This window comes from Artemia sp. Qi Xiang Cuo, chromosome 9 (genome assembly GCF_049724085.1).
Source record: "Artemia sp. Qi Xiang Cuo chromosome 9, ASM4972408v1, whole genome shotgun sequence".
In the NCBI taxonomy this organism is placed as follows: domain Eukaryota; kingdom Metazoa; phylum Arthropoda; class Branchiopoda; order Anostraca; family Artemiidae; genus Artemia; species Artemia sp. Qi Xiang Cuo.
Genome location: NC_142802.1, coordinates 35,310,745 through 35,333,366, shown reverse-complemented (window position 1 = coordinate 35,333,366; position 22,622 = coordinate 35,310,745). Strand labels below are relative to the sequence as shown.

Genomic DNA, 22,622 nt, shown 5'->3' with positions numbered 1-22,622 from the left:
AATAATAAACATTTCTAAATGATAAAGTTATGATGAACAAACTGAATCTAGCAAGCTGATTGATTTGGGGTGTCTCACAGATATCATAGAAAAAACGAATCCTTTAAATTTGGAGTTTAGGGGAAAGACAAAAACGTAGCTGAAATGATAATCTCTATAAAGTCATTTAAAGCTAAATTGTATTTGTTAATATCATATCTGCAGGTCAATTCTCTGGTGCATTTTCCACAAATGAAGAAAATGCTAGGTAACAATGAATTAAACGTGTCATTATTTATTAAGCATCTTCAAGTGTAGAAAAAAAAAACAATATGAAGAGAGATTTTTGCAGTTTACAAACATTGAGCCAATTATTTTCTTCTGTATCAATACATTTACTTGCCAAATAAATGTTGGCTATTGGAAATGGCCGCATGTATTGCAGAAATTTGTTAAAGGTAAGAAAAAAGAACTAGAGTTAGAAATGTTGGACCTTAAGAATGATATTTTCCTAAAAACCATAGAACTTTTGGAATATCGTGGACACAGAAAAGTACCCATTTTTGATAAAAGCAACATAATGTTATATCATTTTTTGGTTCGACATATTTATGTAAATTATTTTATTTTTTAAACTTGAAATTAATAAAATCCAGATATAGATCTTGACTCATCGTTGAGCATCTTTATGGTTTTTTGCTAACAGGATTATCATCATTCTCTCCTAATTATGAGGCACTGGTCAATGATATACAATGCCAAAGATCACGTTGACACGCTTTTGTTTACGTTTTGTAAATATATTTCTCTGAGTGTGTTGTAAAGTAATTTATGGTGTTCGGGTGGTGTTGTTGTAGATGCCTTTATTTCTCCCTTTATAGGGGAGGTAAACTCTGGCCCTAAGGTAATTAAACTTTGGTAGCGTGCCTTAGGCTATGACTAATGAGGCGTACCAGCTGGGTATGTTCGAGGGGCTAAAGGTAGATCGTAGAGAGGTTGGCTATGATGCAATACTTTTATTCAATTAACATATAATAATACTAGATATATACTTTCTACTGGGACTGGCTGTCCCAAGTAGGCCACAAGTCTCGGAAGACTACAATAATATATAATAGGATACTTAGACACTTACAATGATTCGACAATATTCCAAGGTATTTCTAAATCAACGGACCATCGAGGTCAGTCCGACAAAAAGTTAGTATCAGTCTACCCCTTCCCATAAAATTATCTTTTATACATTTTTATCAACCACACCTTCCTTTAACCAACCGACGCAATAGCTAGGAAGTGGTGATTTCTCAATTTCCCATTAAGCAGAAACTTGGCAGGATATATTCCTTATCTTAATAAAAAGTGGTATTTCTAAACTTTGTATTTGCGTCTTAATATATTTTTACTAAATTCATAATTAACTAAATTAGAAAGCTTTACCACAATGCTCCCCATTTAAAGAAGAATTGTCCCAATTCTCAATATTTTACTTTTAAAACAACTTAACTTTGTTTACAGCTATTATGCTGCCATCTTTGGGTCATTAGTGCATATACCCTCAATGGGTTTCCTTAGGGTCATGTTTCTGGTCCAATATAGGCCATGTTCTTTTTTGTCGAAGGATTTCAATTTGAAATTCATCCTTGTTTCTCTTTTTCTCTGTCTCTAGGACTGAAAAATACTCTTTTTACCCTTCACCATATGCATCTTCTGTTTTAACTTGACCCCAAGCGGCTTAAGCATTATATTATTGGTTCTGCTTAAATTAGATTTCAAGTTATATTAGAAAAGTTTATGAATTATTTGAGTTTAAACTTAATTCCCATTAATAATTTAATTTATCTATGTGATGTGGTTGATATACCGTTTATTTTTCGTTTTAGAAATGCCTTGGATAAATTACACATAACATTTTTGGTTTTTAAATTTTCACATATTTTTCCAACAACAAAGCATTTTCACATATTTCAATAATATAAGTCATTTGGGCTATGTAGCACATTCTCTAGGCCGAAATTAAGTTCTGATTTTATCTCACTTTCTGATGAACTTGTAGTAAAGTCTGTAATACTGCTATAGTTTCCAAAATATCAGGTGTGGTTTGGTTTCTGATGGTATGAGATGTTAGTATCAGGATACATTTGAAGTGGCTTCAAAATTTGTTACTTTCCAAAAGTGCGTCAAAAAATGATTGAAAAAAATTTATCCGAAAGGATGTTACGAAAAATTTGATTTCCAAAAAAAGCTAAGGCTGTATCTAAAATAAATATTCACATTAGTATACACATAAAGCATAATTTGTTACCTATATATTGTAAAAAGAAACTCTCAAAATTTGTATATATCACTGCATTCTTTTTTCTTTTTTTTAACGAAAGTTAATTACTTTTAATTACTTTCTCTTCTGTTTACTCTTAATATAGAATTATTTATCACTTAACAGATTGTTTTACAATAAAAATATTTATGCGCTGACTCAATGTCAAACATTTATATATTGCATTAAATTACTAGTTAAAACTTAAAGAAAATAAAAATATAGTATATATATATATATATATATATATATATATATATATATATATATATATATATATATATATATATACAAGCATTGTGTAATAGCTTACAAAAGTATTTGTTTTTATTCGCAAAACTCGATAGGATATTTAACTACTGGTTAAAACTTAAAGCATTTAAAAAAATGAAACACTGTATAGACTAGCATTGGAATTAATTCCAATTAGTGTTTTATGAATTGCTTATGAAGTATTAATATAGAATACTTCTTGAATGATATAAAAATAAAAAAAACACAAATACTCAACATATTAATTCACTATATTTACATGGATAGTTTAGGTTATATACATATAAATATATATGTATATATATTAACCGAAGTTATGCTGATACATAACTTAATTGTTAAAAACGTTTTTGCCTCTAATCTCTCTTTTTTTTTAGCTTTATTGTCCTTTTGGGTTAAGGCTTCATTTACAGCTTGGATCTGATAAGTTAAAAATTTTAGCTGTTCACCTTATACCTCTTATGCCATTATCAAATGACTCTTGCCTGTACTCTGAAGATTTGCTTACCAGGACTGCCTTCTGGTAGCTCCTTATAACGTTTCCAGGTCCTCTTGTCATGGGCTACAGCTAAAAGGACTATTCTGAACCTGCACACCCAATAATTAATCATCTATAGTATTCCACACTTTTTTTTGTGGCCACAGTTACCTCTTGGGCTATTATTTTATCAGAAAAGTGGCCCTTCTGCAGAAAAATGCAGTGCCTTCAGGGCAAATAGTAGTTTATTTTTAGACATACAAATGACAATGGCTATTTTAACTTCAAATTAATAACTTTTAGGGCCCTTGTATTAGGTTCCAACTTCAACTTAGGTTCTTCAGGCTATTATGTGTATTACTTTTAATTTTCTCGGAAAATCTAGTATTTTGTTTTTAAAACGAATCCCACATAAAATATCAAAGTTTTTGCTTGTCTGATAGGAGCTTTTCTCAAATGTTTAATTTAATCTCGGGCCGCGTTAACCACTGTAACGGCGGCTCTGTAGAATTAATGGTACTTATTTTTGTACCTATTTAGTACAATTTTCGTACTAGTCTCGTTTGGTCAGTTCAATATGTGCGTATAACAGACTTTAACTTACACCATTCAGTTTCTTCTCCTTTAGTTTCGTCTGGCTATATTTTCAACTTGAACCCTTCTCTTTTTTTTATTCTTTATTTCAATGAAGCCTAAGGTTTTTTTTCAAGTCCTTTTCCGCTTTTTCAGTAAAATAGGTTTTTTTTAACCTATATTTATATTTTTCATGTTTTTTCAATAAATTTAACAAGTTTTTATGCTGATTGCCCTTTTTATGGTCAAATTCATTATCTCCTTATTTTTAAAAGGTGGGGGGGGGGTGTCTAATTTTTGCAACCTGTATTTTTGTTTGACATAATTCAAATTTTTCTGTCCAAAAGTGTTTGTGTTAGAAAAGTACTGTATTTCAAAAAATAATGCCTAGTTCGTGCCAAATTTTGTTTAGTGATAGGGGTTATCAGTACCAAATGTGGTTTCCCTAAAATCTTTTATTTTATTCGCGTCTGGTATTATCCTCAGTTTAATTTGCGCCTTAGTTTTATATAGTCATTGAGTGCAATTTGTCCCTTTCGTGATATTTTGACTATTACCTTGTTCCAAAAGTTTATGGATGTAGTGCCTGGGCAAAATTGTTCGAACATGCTATTTTCCTAGCATGTCCTAGAATCTTACCGAACATTCAGCTCAAACCTTCTCTAGTTTGACCTTTATTTCTGATATACATTTGGTTAGCTTGGTGGATCCCCCCCCCCCCAATGACAAGACGCTTAGCAGTTTCGTTTTTAAATGTCAATTGTCCTGTCATTGGTGTCTTTCACCTGCAATGTCCTCGCCCTGGTTATTTCTGTTAATGGTGTGTTGTGAATTTATTTAATGTGTGAAATTATTTATACCCGAGAAAACTTTGTTTTACACTGTGCTATACTTTAAATTGTGACCCATTTTATCTACGGCTTCTTGTTTATATATACCGTCCTTATTGGTAAGTGTTTAATTTATTATATCTTCTACTATTTATAACAAGATTACAGCTAGCTTGTACATGTAGTGCGCACTTAACGTAAACTCTTGCTGCCTTTCCCATTATAATTATTTTTAAATTTCTTCAAAACATTTTTTTTTCAAATTCGACTGAAAGCGTCACCTCAGAGAGTCAAAGGTTAGTAGATGCTTCGCATTTACTTAATAACGAGAGACCAGCAGTGATTGAGTTCACTCCAAATTTGCTAGCTTCCAATGACCCTATTTCAGTAGACTAACCTCCTTCGTTTTTTTATGATTATCCCCCAAAAATATATTTTTTTCAATATACATATCAAAAGAATCGCCTTTTAATGCTGATTCTAAATATGTATAATTCAATTAGTTTCACTACACCTATTTATAAGTTACGCGGCCTTACTTATTTTCTTTTATGGAATGTAATTCTTTTTGACAAGTCTTGTCAGTACACCATTCGCGAAGTTTTATCTCGTCTCGGAAACAAAATTTTTGCAGGAAGCTATGATGTCACTTCAGATCGGAGCTTATTTCTTTTCTGGGAACTTACAAGTATTTAGGCTAAAATTTTGAATTTTTCTTTCAACATGACGGTAATAATTTTTACTGGCGATATATATTTGAAGGAAAACTTTGATGTTATTTACATACCGATTAAAAAAAGGAAAATATAAATATTTCTTTAGAGGATTTTACTCGTTTTGTTTTTATTTATTTTTTTTTCGTTATAATTGTCGAATTCAAATATTAATCTGCTGGGGGCTACGCTTGTTCTGCCTTTCTCCGTTTCCTGGTCCGAATTTTGGACTCCAAATCTTTGTTTCTCTTCTTTGTAATATTTGCAAGTTTTTCCGTGGTCTCTATAGTGTGGTTTACAAGGCCCTGAATCCGAGCGCGGTTTTGTTGCCTGGTCAAATATCTTTAATCTTTGTTTCTCCTGATGTTTGGCCTTTTTCATAAGTGACTTGGCTACTTGTGCTGCTGATGAAGGAACTTGTTGCTGTCCTTCTGGTTTCTTTACTTTTCTCCATAGTTTATTTTTTCTAGAGGGTTTTCTTAACGATGGCGATGTTTTAGTCATATTGGTTTCTGCAGGCAAATTATCAGGGTCATTGTCTGTTAGCTTATGTCTTGTAGAAGGTGTCTATTCAAAAAGACATTCTTGTGTTAAGACTTTATGTAAGTCTAACGTATGAAAATCAGATAATTCATTGGTTCCTCACAATTTTTCTTCCTCTGTGGATTTTACCTTTTGTTTATCACGTTTTAAACCCGTATGTTGTGTTTGATGTTCTTCATCACTAGCATCCGATGAGTATCGAATATTTCCCCTTTTCTCTTGTTTGTTTCGGCCTTATTGTAGCGAATACTGAGCCTAATAGTCCTTCCGCTCCTCCCAACCTTTTGGGTCATTAAAAAGGTCATAAAATTCATATGGTCTTCTGATATATACTGGTGAAATTGTTTCTTTTATTTCTTCGTCTGAAAGAATAGGCTCTATTTTCCACGGTTTTGAAAAATATCCCTTTTTTATTCTATTATGGTGTACTACTTCTTCCTTTTCCTTATACTGATGCTTTAGAACATATGTTAAGCTATTTGGTAGAATTTTTACAATTCTGCAGGGCCCATCCCATTTCGGCTTTAACTTTTTGTCCCTTCCAGGTTTGTTCTGTATACGTAAACCAAGTCTCCTAAACAGTAATTTGTTTTATTTTTGCTTGTTCGGTCATATTTTTCTTTTTGTTCTGTTTTCGCATCTTCCAGATTGTCTTTAACTTGTTCCATACCTTTTTTTATTCGCATCACCATTTCTTGCTTATATTGGTCTAGGTTGTAATATATTCTATCATTTTGTATTTCATCTAAACAAATTCTACGATCTCTTATATGTTGCAAAAAAAATGGCGTTTCTTTTACGGAACGTGAAAAAGCCGTATTTATTGCAAAGACTACAAATGGTAAATGTTCATCCCAATTTTCATTTTGCTCTCGTGCATGTATTCCCAGAATGTAAGTTAATTCCCTATATTTATGCTCAACCTTTCCATTAGCTTCTGCCATATAAGACGATGTAAACCATCGTTTCACCTCCAGATATTCTGTAATTTCGTCTAATAATTTGGCTCTTAAGCATGGCCCATTGTCGCTAAGTAAAACTCTAGGAAAAATTCCGTGTTCCAAAAATTGGCAATTGACCAAAACTTTCGAAATGGTTTTAGTCTTTTCGTCTTTAATTGGAAAAGCGTATAATTTTGAGTTAAAATGGTCAACTACGGTTAGTACACACCTGTTTCCTTTCCTGGAAACTGGTAAACTTCCTCATGTTCCCCAAATGTCTATTGACATTAATTCTCCTACCCATTAAGGGGTGGGGAATAGACCTAATTCAGCCCTAGGGTTCTTTGGTGGCGACTTTTGTTTGGCACACTCTTGGCAGCTTTGTATGAAAGCTTTTACTTTTGATTACATTTTTGGAAAATAAAAACTTTCTTTTAGCCTCCCCATAGTTTTTGCTTCTCCCATGTAACAGCCAATCGTTGCATGTATCTTCTGTACAATTTCTCTTTCCAGTGAATTTGGAATTGCGGATACAATTCTAAAGTCATTTTTTTCTATATTCTTGTGATGGTCTATGGTACAATATAAAAATAATTTTAATTTTGTCCAGATAAAAATTATCCAAGTCCATTTAAAATACGTTTAATGTGTTCCTGCAGTTCCGTTCCTTTTGATAAAAAGGATTTCATCGCTAAACAAAAATCATCTTTATCTTGATGATTCGTAATATTTTCATTAGATAGTATTTCTAGCCCTTCCAGTTCGTTCTGGATGGTTGTAATCAAATTTCCTTCCGTATCTGGATTTCAAGACAAATAGTCTGGTAAAATGTTTGTACAGCCCTTTATATATATTGGGGTATATGAATATGCTTGCAAACGTAGTATCCACGGTTTCAGCCGGGCTGAAGTATTTTGCATCGTATGTAGCCAAATTGATGATTTTTGGTCTACGCGTAAAATGAATTTTTTTTCAAGTAAAAATTGTCGAAAATATTCTGTAGAAACAACAACTGCTAAACATTTCCTTTCAACTGTCAAGTATTTTCTTTCTGCCTCCAACAGTGACCTGCTGGCGTATTGGACTATTGATTCTTCTCCTTCCAAATTTATGTATAATAATATGGCTCCTATACCGAACCCCGAAGCTTCTGTTTGCAAACAGAAGTCCTGTTACAAATCTGGTAGTTTAAGTGTTGGTGCCAGTAATAATTGCCTTTTTATTTCATTTAGCACTTGTTTTGCGACCGCTGGACATTCGAATTTACCTGATTTTTTCAAAAGGTTTGTTAAAGGTTGCGCTATTGTTGCATAATTTTTAATATATCGTCTGAAATAGCTTAACAAACCACAAACTGATCTGCAGCATTTTTGATCTTTAGGTGGCTGTAAATTTGCTATGACTGTAAATTTTTCTGGATTTGGTGAAATAGTACCCTGGTTTATCAGATGTCCAAGAAAAACCAATTTTGGTGCTACTATTTTTAACTTTTCTGGTTTTAATTTTAAGCCTGCCTTTTCAAACTTTTCCTTACATCATCTAAATAAGCCAAGGTATCTTTTTTCCTTCCTGGTTCGTTATCTTTTAACACCAAATTCATTAGTCGACTAAAACAATTTAGACTAAATGATAAGCCATTGCGTCTTAATTTCCCGTTAATCAGAAACTTGTCAGGATATATTCCTTATCTTAATAAAAAGTGGTATTTCTAAACTTTGTATTTGCGTCTTAATATATTTTTACTAAATTCATAATTAACTAAATTAGAAAGCTTTAACACATATATTTTGAATAAGAATTTTATTATTTGAAACATTTTGGTTTATCTTATATTAATAAATGATGAGTAAAAGGAAATAAATTATAGGAATGTGAATTTACGGAAGGAGTTTGTCGTTTAATTATAGGTGGTGCCCGTTACATTGCCGATATTTTAGAATGTGCTCTAGAGTATAAATAGGTTGGGAACCCCTGCCCTATTGAAATTAAAAAGATAAAACTCAAATAAAATTCTCAAATTTGAAAAGCCTTATTTTCCATGGAGGGATATTTTTAGGGAGGTATTTCCCGCAGGGGGGGGGGGGTATTTGCCTAGAACCACTGTACACAAGTAGCTCACAACTCTACTTTTTAAAACAATAAAAAACTTAAGCGCAAAGAGCGGGGCGTTGAGGAGGGGATAGCCCCTTTCATATACAGAATAATTTATTTTTTTGTTTTAAGTTTTAGTATCGCCCCTTACTTTCATTAAAAAAAAAACTTTTTTTATTCAATTGTGTATTGAAAACTGGGGGGATAATACCTCCGATCGTTATTTTTCTTTAAACGCAGATGAAAACTTATTTTTGCTCTAAAATGCGGATGAAAGCCGTAATTTGTTCATTTTATTTCATTGCTCACTCAACTTGGCGGGAAAATACCAATAGAAAAACACTAAACTTTGTAAGCGAAGTACTTATTTTAGGTCAAAAATAGATTTTAAGTTTAAATTGGGCTAATTTGGCGAAACTACGAAAATGAATAGGTAAAAAATTTTCACTTTATCATATCCGTTTCAAAAACTTAATTTGAATTTCAGAGAAAAAGAAATGAATAAGATAAATTTTTTTGCGAAATTCAAAAATAATTCTGAACTGTTATCAAATTTGCGGGACGATTTTAGATTTTGATTCGGCTTTGACCATGCTTGATAACTAAAAAAAAATCACTACGAGACTTCCGTCGCAGAATTTATATGATTTCAAATCTTTGCTACTGAATTTAATGACCTTCTTTACCAGATTTTGAAACTGGTATTGGATTTTGGACTCTGAGATTCTGGATTTTGGACTCTGAGATTCTGCGGTAACTGCTGTTTTTTTTCGTTTTTTTTTCGGATTCAGTATCATTTTGGACTTTGGGTCTAAATTTTACTTAGTTTCGTTTTGGGTGCTGCCTCCCTCCGTTGCGATACCCCTGTCTTCTAGATCGGAGATAGAAAGCAACAACCATTTGGTTGTTGACCGAAAGAGGTGGCGGCGTTCGGCTGACTGAATTAATTTTGCGGCAATTATTTATTGCCTCAACCGCAAAGTCGGAGCTTTTTCTTTTCTCGCATGGTTATGTATTTCGATTTTCCTGATTGGAAATACAGCAGGGCTTGCACTATCCCCGAATTTTCGGGGTGATATCATTGAAAATCTGTGTCACCCCGAAAAAAAAATTTGGTTCCCCGAATCCCCGAAAATCATCCAATCAGGGTGCCACCTCTAGTGATTTATCACTAGTGACTATCCCTGCCAAATATACTTTGTATACCATAATTCTTCACTACTTTCTTGTTCGTTAATTTTCTTCTCTTATGTTACTTTGTACATAAACCAGACAGATACAATTGCAATATACACGGTTCTTCATATGTTGACAAAAGTTTCGTCTTTATGAAATTAAATAAGTTTTTTTTTAACGAAGTAAGAAGCGACATTAAAACTTAAAACGAACAGCAATTATTCATTGGCAAAATTTAAGTATCAGAGTAAATAAATTCTTTATCTACATCTTTAGTCGGATACGTCGGATAAAAATGGCAAAATTTAATTATCAGAGTAAATAAATTCTTTATCAACATCTTTTGTCGGATACGTCGGATAAAAATGACAAAAAGTAAGTATCAGAGTAAATAAATTTTTTGTCAATATACGCTGGAAAAGTTGACTTCAATAAATCTGATTACTATACGAAATTCTTTTTAATTGCCTTACATTCTCTTTGCCAAATTTTTTATATGGAAATGTTCCGGGGGCTTTTTTCCGCGCGTTTTGTTTTCTGGGAAATAATTTCCACGGAAGGGTTTTTTCTGGAGTGATCGAGAAACTGATTAGAGGTTAGTCTTATTCAAAAGAAAAAATTCTAAGGAGAATTTTTCAGGGTGAATCGTCCATAAGCAATTTTACAGAGAGAGAGGGGGGGGATTCTCGGCGAGGAAGGAACTGTGGAGGGGATTTGACGGGGGGGGGGTGCACTTTACGTTGGATGAAATTTCCACGGAGGATTGTTCTGGGCGGGGTATATTTCATAGAGGGTGAGCCAGATTTACCGTCACTATTTGAAAAACGAACAGAAATTATTCCATATATGAAGGGTTGTCCCCTCCTCAATACCTTATTGTTTCGCTAAAGTTTGACTGTTTACTAAAATTGAAACACAGTAGCTGTTTAATTAGAATAAAAGGCTTTCTTAAAAGTGCTAATAGCTCTAGCGTAAAGAGCAAGGTATTGAGGAGGGGGCGACCCTTCATATGCGGAATAAATCTCCCAAAATTAATATGTAAATTGTGTTTCAATTTTTCATGCACGGTGAGCCAAAATCGAACCTGCCTTAGTTGAAAAACGTTCAAAAATTAAATAAAAAATGACCGTATCGACCCAGTGGTCCTTGAATATCAAAAAAGGGCGTATTCGAACGGGAATTAAAAGTTTTAGTGCCCTTTTTAAGTGACCAAAAATATTGGATGACAACTATGCCTTCTCCCACGCCCCTTTTTTCTCAAAATCGTCCGATAAAAATTTTGAGATAGCCATTCCGCTCAGCGTAGTTGAAAGACAGAATAACTATGCCTTTAGATGTAACACGGCCCGTGGGGAAAGGTCCAAGTTATAAAATTTGCACATTGTTTACGTATAGCATTTGCTATTGAGAAGTATGAATACATTTTTCGGGTGGGGGGGGGGAGAATTTTCTGCTTGGGTAAATTTTCCAAGGGGAAAATTTACCATGGGGAGGGAAGTTACCAGGGGGTGATTTTTTCAGGGGAAAGTTTACACCAGAGGAATTTCCCAAAATTCCTATACAAAATTCTTCTTACGTGTTGCTTTCTCTTTGCCGACTCAATTTTACGCTTGGAGATGTTCGGGGAATTGTCTCCGGTAAATTTTCACCAGGATTGAATTGTCTAGAGGATATACCCGTGGAAATGAGGGATTTTTCCGTGTAGGTGGAGCCAGATTTCCAGGCACTATTTAAAAAAAAAACTCAGAAATTAAAACCACTCCAGAAATTAGGAGAGGGTTGCCCCCTCTTCAACACCACGTTTTTTACGCTAAAGTTTGAATTTTGTCCCAATTTCGCTTTAACTTTTAATGTTGCTCCTTACTTTCAATTGAAAAAAAACTTGTTTGTTCCTTTAATATATATATATATATATATATATATATATATATATCATATATATATATATATATATATATATATATATATATATATATATATATATATATATATATATATATATATATATATATATATATATATATCCTGGATTATACATTTTGAAATGTGCAAGAAATACTCCGATTGGCAAAAAGCTAGCAAAGGAAGAGAGAATGCTGACCATACCTTTCAAGATTATTTCTCGTTAGAAGATTAGCCTTAATCCCCCACAAGATATTTTTTAGTGTTTACACGTTTTAATGAGTTTTGTGCTCGTATTAAATGATTCTTTTTCATTATATGTTATGTTAATTGACCGCTTTGAAAGAGTTTTACAAAGCGTCTTTTGGTCAATACCCCAAGAGATAAGAAAAATAACCTCTAGTTTCTGAGATGTGAAGATGGAAATATTGTGGACATATTTTAGACGAAATATGGACATATTTTGGCTACATATTTTCGGATGCTCAGGGGACATATTCGTGACCCAAAAAGTTGGTAACCCTGGTTGCAATTAATGATTAGGAAAGAGTTAAAGAGAGATGGGTAGAACATTTTGAGAAGATGCTAAACCATGATAGAAGGAAAAAGTTTGTGGCACTTAGGATGTAAAGGAAGAATTATTTTGGATACTGGTGCATTATATCTAATACAGCGCTATAGACTTTACAAGGAAACCAGACATGGAAACCCGTCAAACGGGTATTTGCTAGTAAATTGATTGCAAAGCGTGATATCTCAATGCGTTTACAATATTTAAACTGTTCGTTTTTTGGAGTTACGGGGGGGGGGGCGGTAACTAGGTTAGGTTACGTATTTAATATATGCTATGCTTTACCCAGCCCTTCTAATTTGCAAATATATAGCCCAAATTTGTTTCTTAAATATTATATTTTCATGCTATTTTATTTCATTAGCATTGACCAAACTTGACTTCTTTCGTGTATAGAGCTGGTTTAGATATAATGTATCAGTACCTTATTTTGTGTGGAAGAATTAGTCCCAGTTACTAGAAGGTAAGAAAATAAGTGTACTGGAAGGCTTAAAAAATAAAAGGCCCCAGGTGCTGATACTACATTTAAATGTGCATTTTAAATATAGTTGTTATGAGGTTAGAAATAAAGTTACTGCAGATTATAAATATGATTTCTGAAAAAGTGGAAGTACCTCGCAATCTAGGAAAACTAATTAAACCCCTCCATAAGAAAGGTGATAAGAGTGGGTGTGGTAATTATAGAGGCATTATGCGGTTTCTATCGGCAGAAAATTAGTTATTATCATGATAATTTTTAGAATCTGAGATGCTGTAGATAAGGTTTTAAGAGAAGAATAGTTTGGTTTTAGTGTGGTGTGCGTGCCTCGACCAAACGCTTAGATTAACAATTGACAAGCGTCTAAGTCATCCAACACCTTTTATCCTCAGTTCTATAGATTATGAGCAAACGTTGGATTTAGCTGATAGAAGAGGTCTAGCAAAGGTCTTATCCTTGTTGTAATTCGATTTGATTTTTGCTGTTTCTTGTTTCATGGCTTTTTCTTCAGCTATTGAGAGTCATTATCGTCTTTATAATGTTGCAATCAGCAAGAAGAACAAAGAAACGGACCATTTTAAAATAAATTATAGATTTGTTGCACCAATAATCGGATTTAATTCCATCTCTATAATGTCTTTCTGGGGGAGGGGTGTTAAGTCTGTATTAAATGACTGAGCTAAATTATTTGGTGCTGGTGCACTATACCTAACACACGGAAGAAGTCAAGTTTGGTTAATGCTAATGAAATAAAATAAAATAGGATGAATATATAATATATATAAAATATATAATATATTTGCACATTAGGGGGGTGGGGGGGGGGAAGAAAACATAGCATATATTAAATACATAACCTAACGAAGGTACCTTCCCCCCCCCCCATAAACCCCCAAAAACAACAGCATAAATATTGTAAATTCAATGAGAAACCACGCTGTGCGAAAATTGAGATTGCAATTATCCGTTTCACGGGTCTCCGTGCTGCATTCCTTGGACAGTCTTTAGCCGCTGTGTTCGGTATAGTGCACCAGTACCAAATATTTATATTGCAGCGTTTATATTAGACATCATTTAATGCAGTTTGTATCTATATCTGAATGTAGTTATGTTACATATTATGTGTATGTTTAATGTTGCATGACGTGACTCAAGTCACGTCAGTGTAGAAAGTTAATAGCTAGCGTAAACAGTTATAAACATAATGGAGACAAGATCAGAAAAAGTGGTTTGTAATGCTGCGGATCGTAATGTGGAAATTTGGAAGATCAAAAAGCTTATTAGAGGCCTCGAAATGGCTAGAGGGAATGGTACAAGCATAATATCACTTATTATTCCACCAAAAAATCAAATTTCACTAGTTCGTAAAATGTTAGATGATGAATATGGCACTGCATCAAACATCAGGTCTCGTGTTAATAGGCTATCAGTCTTAGATGCCATCAGATCTGTGCAACAACGGCTTAAGCTATACAATAAAGTTCCACCCAATGGCCTTGTGATTTATTGTGGCACAATTGTAACTGATGAAGGAAAGGAAAAGAAAGTGAACATCGACTTTGAGCCGTTTAAGCCAATCAATACGTCTTTATATTTATGCGACAATAAGTTTCACCCAGAAGCTCTCATTGCATTGCTTGCTGACGATAGTAAATTTGGATTCATCATTATGGATGGTAACGGAGCATTATTTTGAACATTGCACGGAAATATTCGAGAGGTGCTTAATAAATTCACAGTAGATTTGCCAAAAAAGCATGGTCGTGGTGGTCAATCAGCTCTTCGTTTTGCTCGTCTTTGTATGGAAAAGAGAAACAATTACACAAGGAAAGTAGCAGAAGTGGCTGTCACATGCTTTATGGCCAATGACAAAGTGCAAGTTGCTGGGTTGGTGCTTGCTGGCAGTGCTGATTTCAAAACTGAATTGAGTTAGTCTGACATGTCGACAATAGGCTGCAGACAAATATCGTAAAGATAGTTGACATTTCATACGGCGGAGAGAATGGGTTTAATCAAGCCATTGAATTGGCTGCAGATTGTTTAGCCAATGTTAGGTTCATTCAAGAAAAGAAATTGATCGGTCGTTACTTCGATGAAATCAGCTTAGACAGTGGACGCTATTGTTTTGGAGTAAGTCAGACGCTTCGTGCATTGGAAATGGGATCTGTTGAGATTCTTATTTGCTGGGAGAACTTGGATATCACGCGGTTCCGTTTAAAAGCGGCCGAAGAAGGAGAGACGGAAGAAAGAATTGTCTTTTTAACGCGCGAACACGAAAAAGATAAATCCAACTTCACAGATAAAGAAAATGGCAGAGATTTAGAGATAGTTGATTCAATGCCTCTCTTGGAATGGTTAGCGAACAACTATAAAACACTTAGTGCCACCCTTGAAATAATTACAGATAGAAGCCAAGGAGGGCCACAGTTTGTTCGAGGCTTTGGAGGCATTGGTGGAATAATGTGTTATAAAGTGGACCTACAGGGATTAGAAGACTTAGAGAATGGGATGGATGATCTTAACTTCTACGATTATTAAGTCTATTACAGTGAGACCTCCATGGGATACTTGACGTAGGAAGGGTCCACACGGACTAATAAAAGCTTAATGAACTTCTATGAATGTCTTGTTCTCATTTTTCAAGTGTAGGATGTATCTGTAAGAAAGAATAGGGTCATATGCCTTGTTCGTCCCCGTTAGCCTTGAATGCATACGCTGTATGCTCTTCCAGGTGATTTGTGACTTGGGGTTTTGGTGAAAACCATGTGTGCAGCAAAATTAGTGGCTTTCAATATTCTCGTGAGGAGCTCTTGTATTACTTATGTGTTATAGTGAAATCAAAGCTTAGGATTAGTCTTTGAAAACTCTCTTTTCCGTTTTGTTTTTTAAAAGAAACGAAATTACTACTTTTTTCTTTACATAGATTGGTAAAATTTGTTTTCAGCTTTGGGATACCGTAAGGAAATTTCTTTTTAAAATGAGCATTTTAATATTTGAATGGTGATAATAAATTAAATACTGAATCATTGTTTCTACAATTTCCACTTTTCAAACTTAAAGCCATTAGGTTTTGTTTTTTAAATTCCTAAATTCGTGGCTAAATTTTCACAGAGAAAGCTCTAGATAATGTGTTTCCGTCAGCAATTGGTGCTAAAATCAGTGAATTAAAAAAAAGCTCCATTGTTTCTTTCTTAGTAGATGGTGCATAGGCACAATAATTATTCCCCTCTCTTCTATTGTTATTTTTGTTTTCTGCCTACTTTTGATGCTTCTTTGCCTCCACTTTTTGTGCGTTTGAAGTTTTGAGATCTATTTTTTAACCTAGTTTCCTTTATACAATACTTTTTTTTAGTTATCAGTATTCGCGATTATTTTTCACATTCTCAATAATTTTGACTTGTACTATTCTTTTGATTCGCAGCACAAATTCATGATTGATTTGGAACGCAAATTGAGCTATTTTTATAGCTTCTGACTTTCGAATATTAATAAAGCATTTTTTACAACCGTTTCCAATAATCTTCTTCAGTGTCTGCTGGATACTGAGCAATATCCTCTGTGACATTGTTGGTCTGTTTGTCTAAGGACTAATAAGGTCATTGATAAAACATCAGCAGCCTGATTAGATTTTTTCAAAATTTCATTCGCTGTCTCATCGACATTTTGGCTATCATTGGAGTAACGCTAATATTCTTAAAATGTGTCGAATTGTGCTGATCATGTCAATATTTTTGGCCTGTACAACATTTGCTATAGGCTCCAAAATTGCAGAGTATTTTACAATAATTTTCACGGTGATTTTGAACGGGTCTTGTTGTGGCGGCATGCAGTTGGTAAGCTAAATGTCTTGTCCCCTGGTTGCCTTCAATAGACAGTTTTTCTGACCCATCTACAATTTCTAGAAAGTTTTGCTCAAAACATTTGATTGCTCTATACTTTTCTACCCACCAGACCTCACATATTTATTTTTTTTTTATTTGGTGCTACATGTCTCTTTGCTGTAGATTCTCGAAAAAAAATTATGACGTCCTTGACTGTGGAAACAGCCTATCTCACTTCAGTTACCTTATTCACATCATTAACCACTAGATTTCGTTTGTGGTTAGCACATTGAAAAAACAGGCTCTTAAATTTTTTCCTCAAAATAGCTTGAACGCCACCTTCCTTGCCCGCCATTGTGCTGCATCCATCAAATCCCAGACCAACACATTTCTCAGGTTCCAATCTATTGTCATTAAGGAAGGTTTCAGTTTGTTTTGCTATTGTGGTCGCGTTTTGGGCTTCAAGAAGACTCAACCCAGCAAATTCTTCTTTAATGAGGTTGGTATTTTCATTATAATATCGGAAACCTGTAGGTAGTTATTCTTTACCGACTATGTGTTATTAATGTTACCACTACAAGGCATTTAAAATTTATTCCAGCTATGGGTGCCTTTTAAGTTAGAGCTGAAAAGTGTTTTTACTCATTGTAAGTTACGCAAAGAATCTTAATAGTATCTAGTCTAAGGTGATCCGAAAAGTCAAAATACCTCGGTGTAAGCTGGGCTGAGAAGTCATAATATCTACTTTAACCCCTTCACGCATAGTGTCCTCACTTGAGTACGTCAACTTCTCGATACCGCTAGGTAGCTCGTAACGCTTTCTCGGTGATATCTTTTAATTTTGCACAAGTCAGCCCTGCGTGACATAATTTTTTCGATTTAATCTAGGCATAGACAGAATTTTGCAGATTTTTCTCGGATTTATCCTGTCACATAGAAGAAGAAGTCTTCAACCAGGTAAGAATTGGAATTCTATAGCTCAGTAAGTATTAATCTGAAGCATTTGTGTTTTTGAGCATGAATAATTGAATGTTTGACAGTAATAGAGAAAACTTTTTCGAATGGCTGCGACTTTTTTTGGTTAGGGAGCGCTGGTATAAAAGTTGAGTGTTCTCATTTGAGGACAGTGTACATAAGTTGATGTTTTTCACTAGAAAGAGACAAAGCAACAAGGAACGATCTGTGGGACATCTAGCCGGCTGAAGAATATATCTTCATGTCGTTAAAAAAATGCAGAATGCAGATGTCAAACAAGTTTTGAAGGACATCTGCAGTCTTATTTTTCGTGTCCTCAGCTTAGGACAGTGTGTAGCGGAAGATATAATACTAACTGTGATTAATGTGGTACCAGCTGGTGCTTATTGCTCTTTCTCATCCTTGTTTAATAGTTCCTTTTTTTAGGACCCTCTAGAAGAAGTCGGCGCATCCAAAATGAAGGTCAAATCTGGGGTATCTTTGACGAGATTGATAGTGAGCAGTATGAAATGGAGGACCTATCTGATAGCGAGGAGGAGGAAGCTTACGCACCTACTGACAGTGACGAAACTCCTGAAGAAGAAGACACCCAAGATTCTGATATCTTAGATGTTGAGACACGACAGCCCGCTGCAGAGACGGGGAAAAACGGAAAAGAAACTTCCGTTACCATAAGAGGCCCTTTCCCACCAGCAATGGCAAGTGGAACCCTCCTACAACAGCCTTAGCCTCTGATGACGACGAAGACCTTGACCCGATTTTTTACTTTGATAAGTATTTTCCTGAAGAATTTTATGAGAGGTGTACCAACTACACAAACTTGTACTCCATACAGAAAAATGGAGTGAGCATTGGTACCACTCGAGAAGACAATCAAGAGACTCGTTGGCATGCATGTTGCAATGGGTGTCTTCAAGTTCCCGAGATATAGGATGTTTTGCTCCCCAGCCAATAGGATACCCTTGATTCCTGACGTCATTAATGTAAATAGGTTCCAGTGTCTACGGACCTCACTCATTTTGTTGACAACTTTATTTATAGGAATCTGAATGACCGTTTTGGAAAGTTTGACCAGCAACTGATACGGTTTTTACATGAGTTCGTCAACTATCACAGACATAAAACCTTTCAGTGGACAAGCAGTTAGTACCGGATACAGGCAATCTTCTAATAAAATAATATATAAGAGGTAAAGTTTGTCCATAAGGCATCAAGTTTCTCTTATATACTTTGGGCGGTACCGAGTTAAATTTTGAAGTTTACCAAGGGAAGAAAACACAAATCTTGGAAGACTTTAGAAAATATGGTCTGGGAAAATATACACCAGCACTCCAGCTGGTGTATGCGATCAATCCCTCGCCATACACAAAAGTGTATTGTGACAATTTCTTTGCTTCAATGGAACTTCTTCAAGAGTTGAATGAAAAAGGAGTGCTTTATAATGGTACTATCTGGGCGGATAGGATCCAAGGTATGCCACTCAAGACCGAGAAAGTCCTAAAGAGAACAGGAAGGGACAGTTTTTTCGAGGTACTTGGGGATTAAGATGAATTTTTATTAGTGCGCTAGCTGGATATCAGCAGCTTACAACTAGTGTCAGCACATGTGGGGGGGAGGTGAGGTCAGCAGAGTCAGCAAATGGTCAAAGACTGAGAAGAAAAATATAGAAGCCGCAAAACCACAGATTGTCAATGAGTACAACAGAAATATGGGTACTTAACTTACTTAAGGTGGTGGTCCAGCGTAGAGAGAGATGAGACTCTGCCTCCATTCCGAACGGTCCTGCGCAAGCGTGACTGCTTCTTGGAGATCAGTACCGATCATGAAGAAGTACTGGGTAAGGCTGTCCCTCCATCTGAACCGGGGTCTTCCATGGGGGCGCTTCAAGCCATGTTGAGGGGAATCAAAATTGAAAAGTATGCTTGCGGTTACTTCTGCTGACATGCAAATTAAGTGGCCAAACCACCGTAGGGCTCTTATGGCGAGCTGAAGAGAGCTGGGTGTCTGATCCGTTAGTGTCAGCAGTCGGATGTTTGAGACAAAGTCGTTCCACTTGATCCCTTCGATTTGTCTTAGGAAGTTTGTATGGGCCACATTTATGGCATCACAAACAGAAGCAGCTGCCGGCCAAGTTTCAGCACCCAAGAGAAGGACTTGCGTTACGGTCGTGTTGTAGATCCGCATTTTTGGTTTTCGGCTAATATTGAGCTTTGACCACAAGGAACGGCATAATCGAGCCATAATAGACTCAGCTTTCGCGATCCGCGACTGGACTTCCGTTTCAATTGAGCCGTTATCCGAGACGACATATCCAAGGTAAGTAAAATACTTGACAATTTCGATAGTATGTCCTAAAACGTTGAATGATGGCGAGTTGGCGAAATTTCTTGCCGGGTCAATGATCATTGTTTTTGTTTTCTTGCCAGCTAATATGTAGTCCCACTTTCAGGGCTTCATCTGACAGTGTATTAAGAGCTGCCTCGAGTTCAACTGCAGAAGTGCTTATCAGGGCAATATCATCTGCAAAGTCGCAATCGGCTAGGACTCTACGTCAAGTTTCATTTCTTTTCATTGCAATTATTTTCAGGAGGAGGGTCGCAAGCCCAACCGTCCCTAAGCCTGGGCTGTGATTAAGAAACCCTGGGGTGGGCTCAACCCGCACCCATGAGGTTGGGGCGGCCCTTTTCGGAGCGATTTGTTAGGGGTTTAAGCCCCATATCCAGTGACACGTGGTCAGCAAACAAAGTTTGCATCCTTCCGGACGAGTTCCATTCACCACTAACAGAAACACCACCTCCATTCCGTACAACAGAAGTATGGGTGGAGTTGACAAAATAGACCAGCTTTGGTCTTGTTACAGAACATTCATCCGATCAAAAAAAGTGGACCCCTCAGAATGATTTTCCACATGGTGGATCTTGCTGTTTGTAACTCATGGCTAGAATACACGAGTGACTGTGATCGAATGAAAATCAGCAACAAAAGCCGTCTTGACGTTGCACAAGCTCTCACCCACGCTGCTGTTCAGGCTAGAAGCGAGGCAGGCCAAGGACTTAATGTGACTTGGATTCTGACGAAACAGAGAAAGGTCTTAGAGAGCCGTCTAAGAAAAGGAACAGGAATTGTGTGCGCCCCGGACGGAGCGCTCGGTTTGACCAGACGGCTCATTGGCCAGAAAAGACCAACAAGCAGAATCGTTGCAAGAACTCACCATGCGTTATGAAGACTCGCACGATGTGTTCGAAATGCAAAATCCATCTGTGTAATGTCAATGGGCGCGATTGTTTTGGTGAATTTCGCGCTAAGTGATTAGTTGTATGCTTATTCAGCACTTGCCTTTTGTACGCTTTTTACCTAAAATATAGCCCATTTTGATCAAGTGAAGCACACTGTCCTCGACTGAGAACACCGAAAAATCAGGTTTGCCATCACAGGTTCAGCTAAAAATTTTTACCCCTTGTATTTGAGCTATGTATCATTAACCCAACAAGATTTCAGATTTTTTTCCCTTCAGGAAAAAAATCGTGCGTGAAGGGGTTAAGTTGGGTCAAGAATTCGTAATACCTAGTGTAAGTTAGGCTGAAAAGCCTTAATATTTAGTGTAAATTGGAGGTTCTAGGGGGGCAACTGCCCCCTCCCCCTTCGTACGCTCGTGTCACTACCGTCGCAATTGTGGCCCAGTCCTCCTGTTTCAGGGCTGGATATAGCCCTAGGCTATACATAGAACTTCGCTGGGTTTGTTGGTTTAAATTATCTTTGCACGTATTTCTCATCAACTTTCATAATGCTGATTTGAAAAGCAATGCAATTTTGCCGGTAAAAATTATTATATTCGAAAAATGTGTTAGATGGCTAATTGAGTGGTTCTATTTGTCTTTTAGCTTGTGCATTATTTGAAAATCCAATGAATTTATCATGACTGCAACCTAATAAAGAGCGAAACACAACCCATAGTAAACATAAGTTAAAAAACGTGTTTAGAAAAAAACTATCTAGTGAAAAAATTGCCATCTGACACTGATTCAGGAATGGCAACTATTATTTCGGTTCGTCTTAAAAGTAAAAGTTCATTGCGAAAAGAATTTTATGGTGATTTCGAAAAAGTCGGAAACCCATCAAACATGGTGTTTGATCAAAATGAAAAGTCTACCATTGGAATCAGAATAGTCGAAAACTTAATTTTGGGAATTACAGAACCCCTTCTTTGATAACAAGGAAAATGACTTTTTTGCGTCGGTAGCACTGACCTGTCTCCTGTTTTTTTTCCTGCCAAGGCTAGGGGGTAACCAGAACATCATAGAGATGTATAATAGCCTATTCGAACGGATATCAAATTTGCTAGTGCCCTTTTTAAGTGACGAAAAAGATTGGAGGGCAACTAGCCCCCCTCTTCCCTAAAGGCCCCCTCCCTCCAAAGTCATGCAATCACAATTTTGAGATAGCTATTTTGTTCAACATAGTTCAAAGGTCAAATATCTTTGGTTTTGGTGATGATATGACCCTCCATAGCCCCTGAGTCGATATCGGACGCATTGATATCACGCGTATCGGTATTGGCATGTCGATATTGGGCGTATTGGTATCGCAGGTATCTAGATAGATTTTTTGTAGCTCATATAAAAGATATTGCTCATATCTACGTCCTTCCTATAAATTCAACCATCAGCAAGTTCAAAATGGCACTTTTTGTGCCATGTCTCAAGCGGAAAAGCCAGGGCTAGTGGGCTGCCAGAACTTTTTAGTGACGTTTAATGGCTCATTTGAAATCTATGGCTCATATCTACGTGATATTTATCAATTTTTATCATCCGCAAGTGTAATATATAGCGCTGCCTAAGTAAAGAACGATGTTGGCACAATGTATTATTATTATTATTTTTTTTTTTTTTAGACCAGAGCACTTCGTATCGAAGTTGTCGTAGAAACTTCGAAAGGGCTCATTCGATTGGAAATTGGAGGGCTAG

The 22,622-nt window shown here is 35.7% G+C and overlaps 1 protein-coding gene and 1 pseudogene across 1 annotated transcript; one reads left to right on the top strand and one right to left on the bottom strand.

Annotated features, from left to right (window-relative positions):
• The first annotated feature begins 14,066 nt into the window (after positions 1-14,066).
• On the top strand, positions 14,067-15,400 carry LOC148948601 (eukaryotic peptide chain release factor subunit 1 pseudogene; annotated as a pseudogene).
• A 3,983-nt stretch (positions 15,401-19,383) lies between these two features.
• On the bottom strand, positions 19,384-20,064 carry LOC148948600 (uncharacterized). The gene has a single exon (XM_089094976.1). The coding sequence runs from the start codon at positions 20,062-20,064 to the stop codon at positions 19,384-19,386; it is 681 nt and encodes a 226-aa protein (XP_088951102.1).
• Between the last annotated feature and the right edge of the window lie 2,558 nt (positions 20,065-22,622).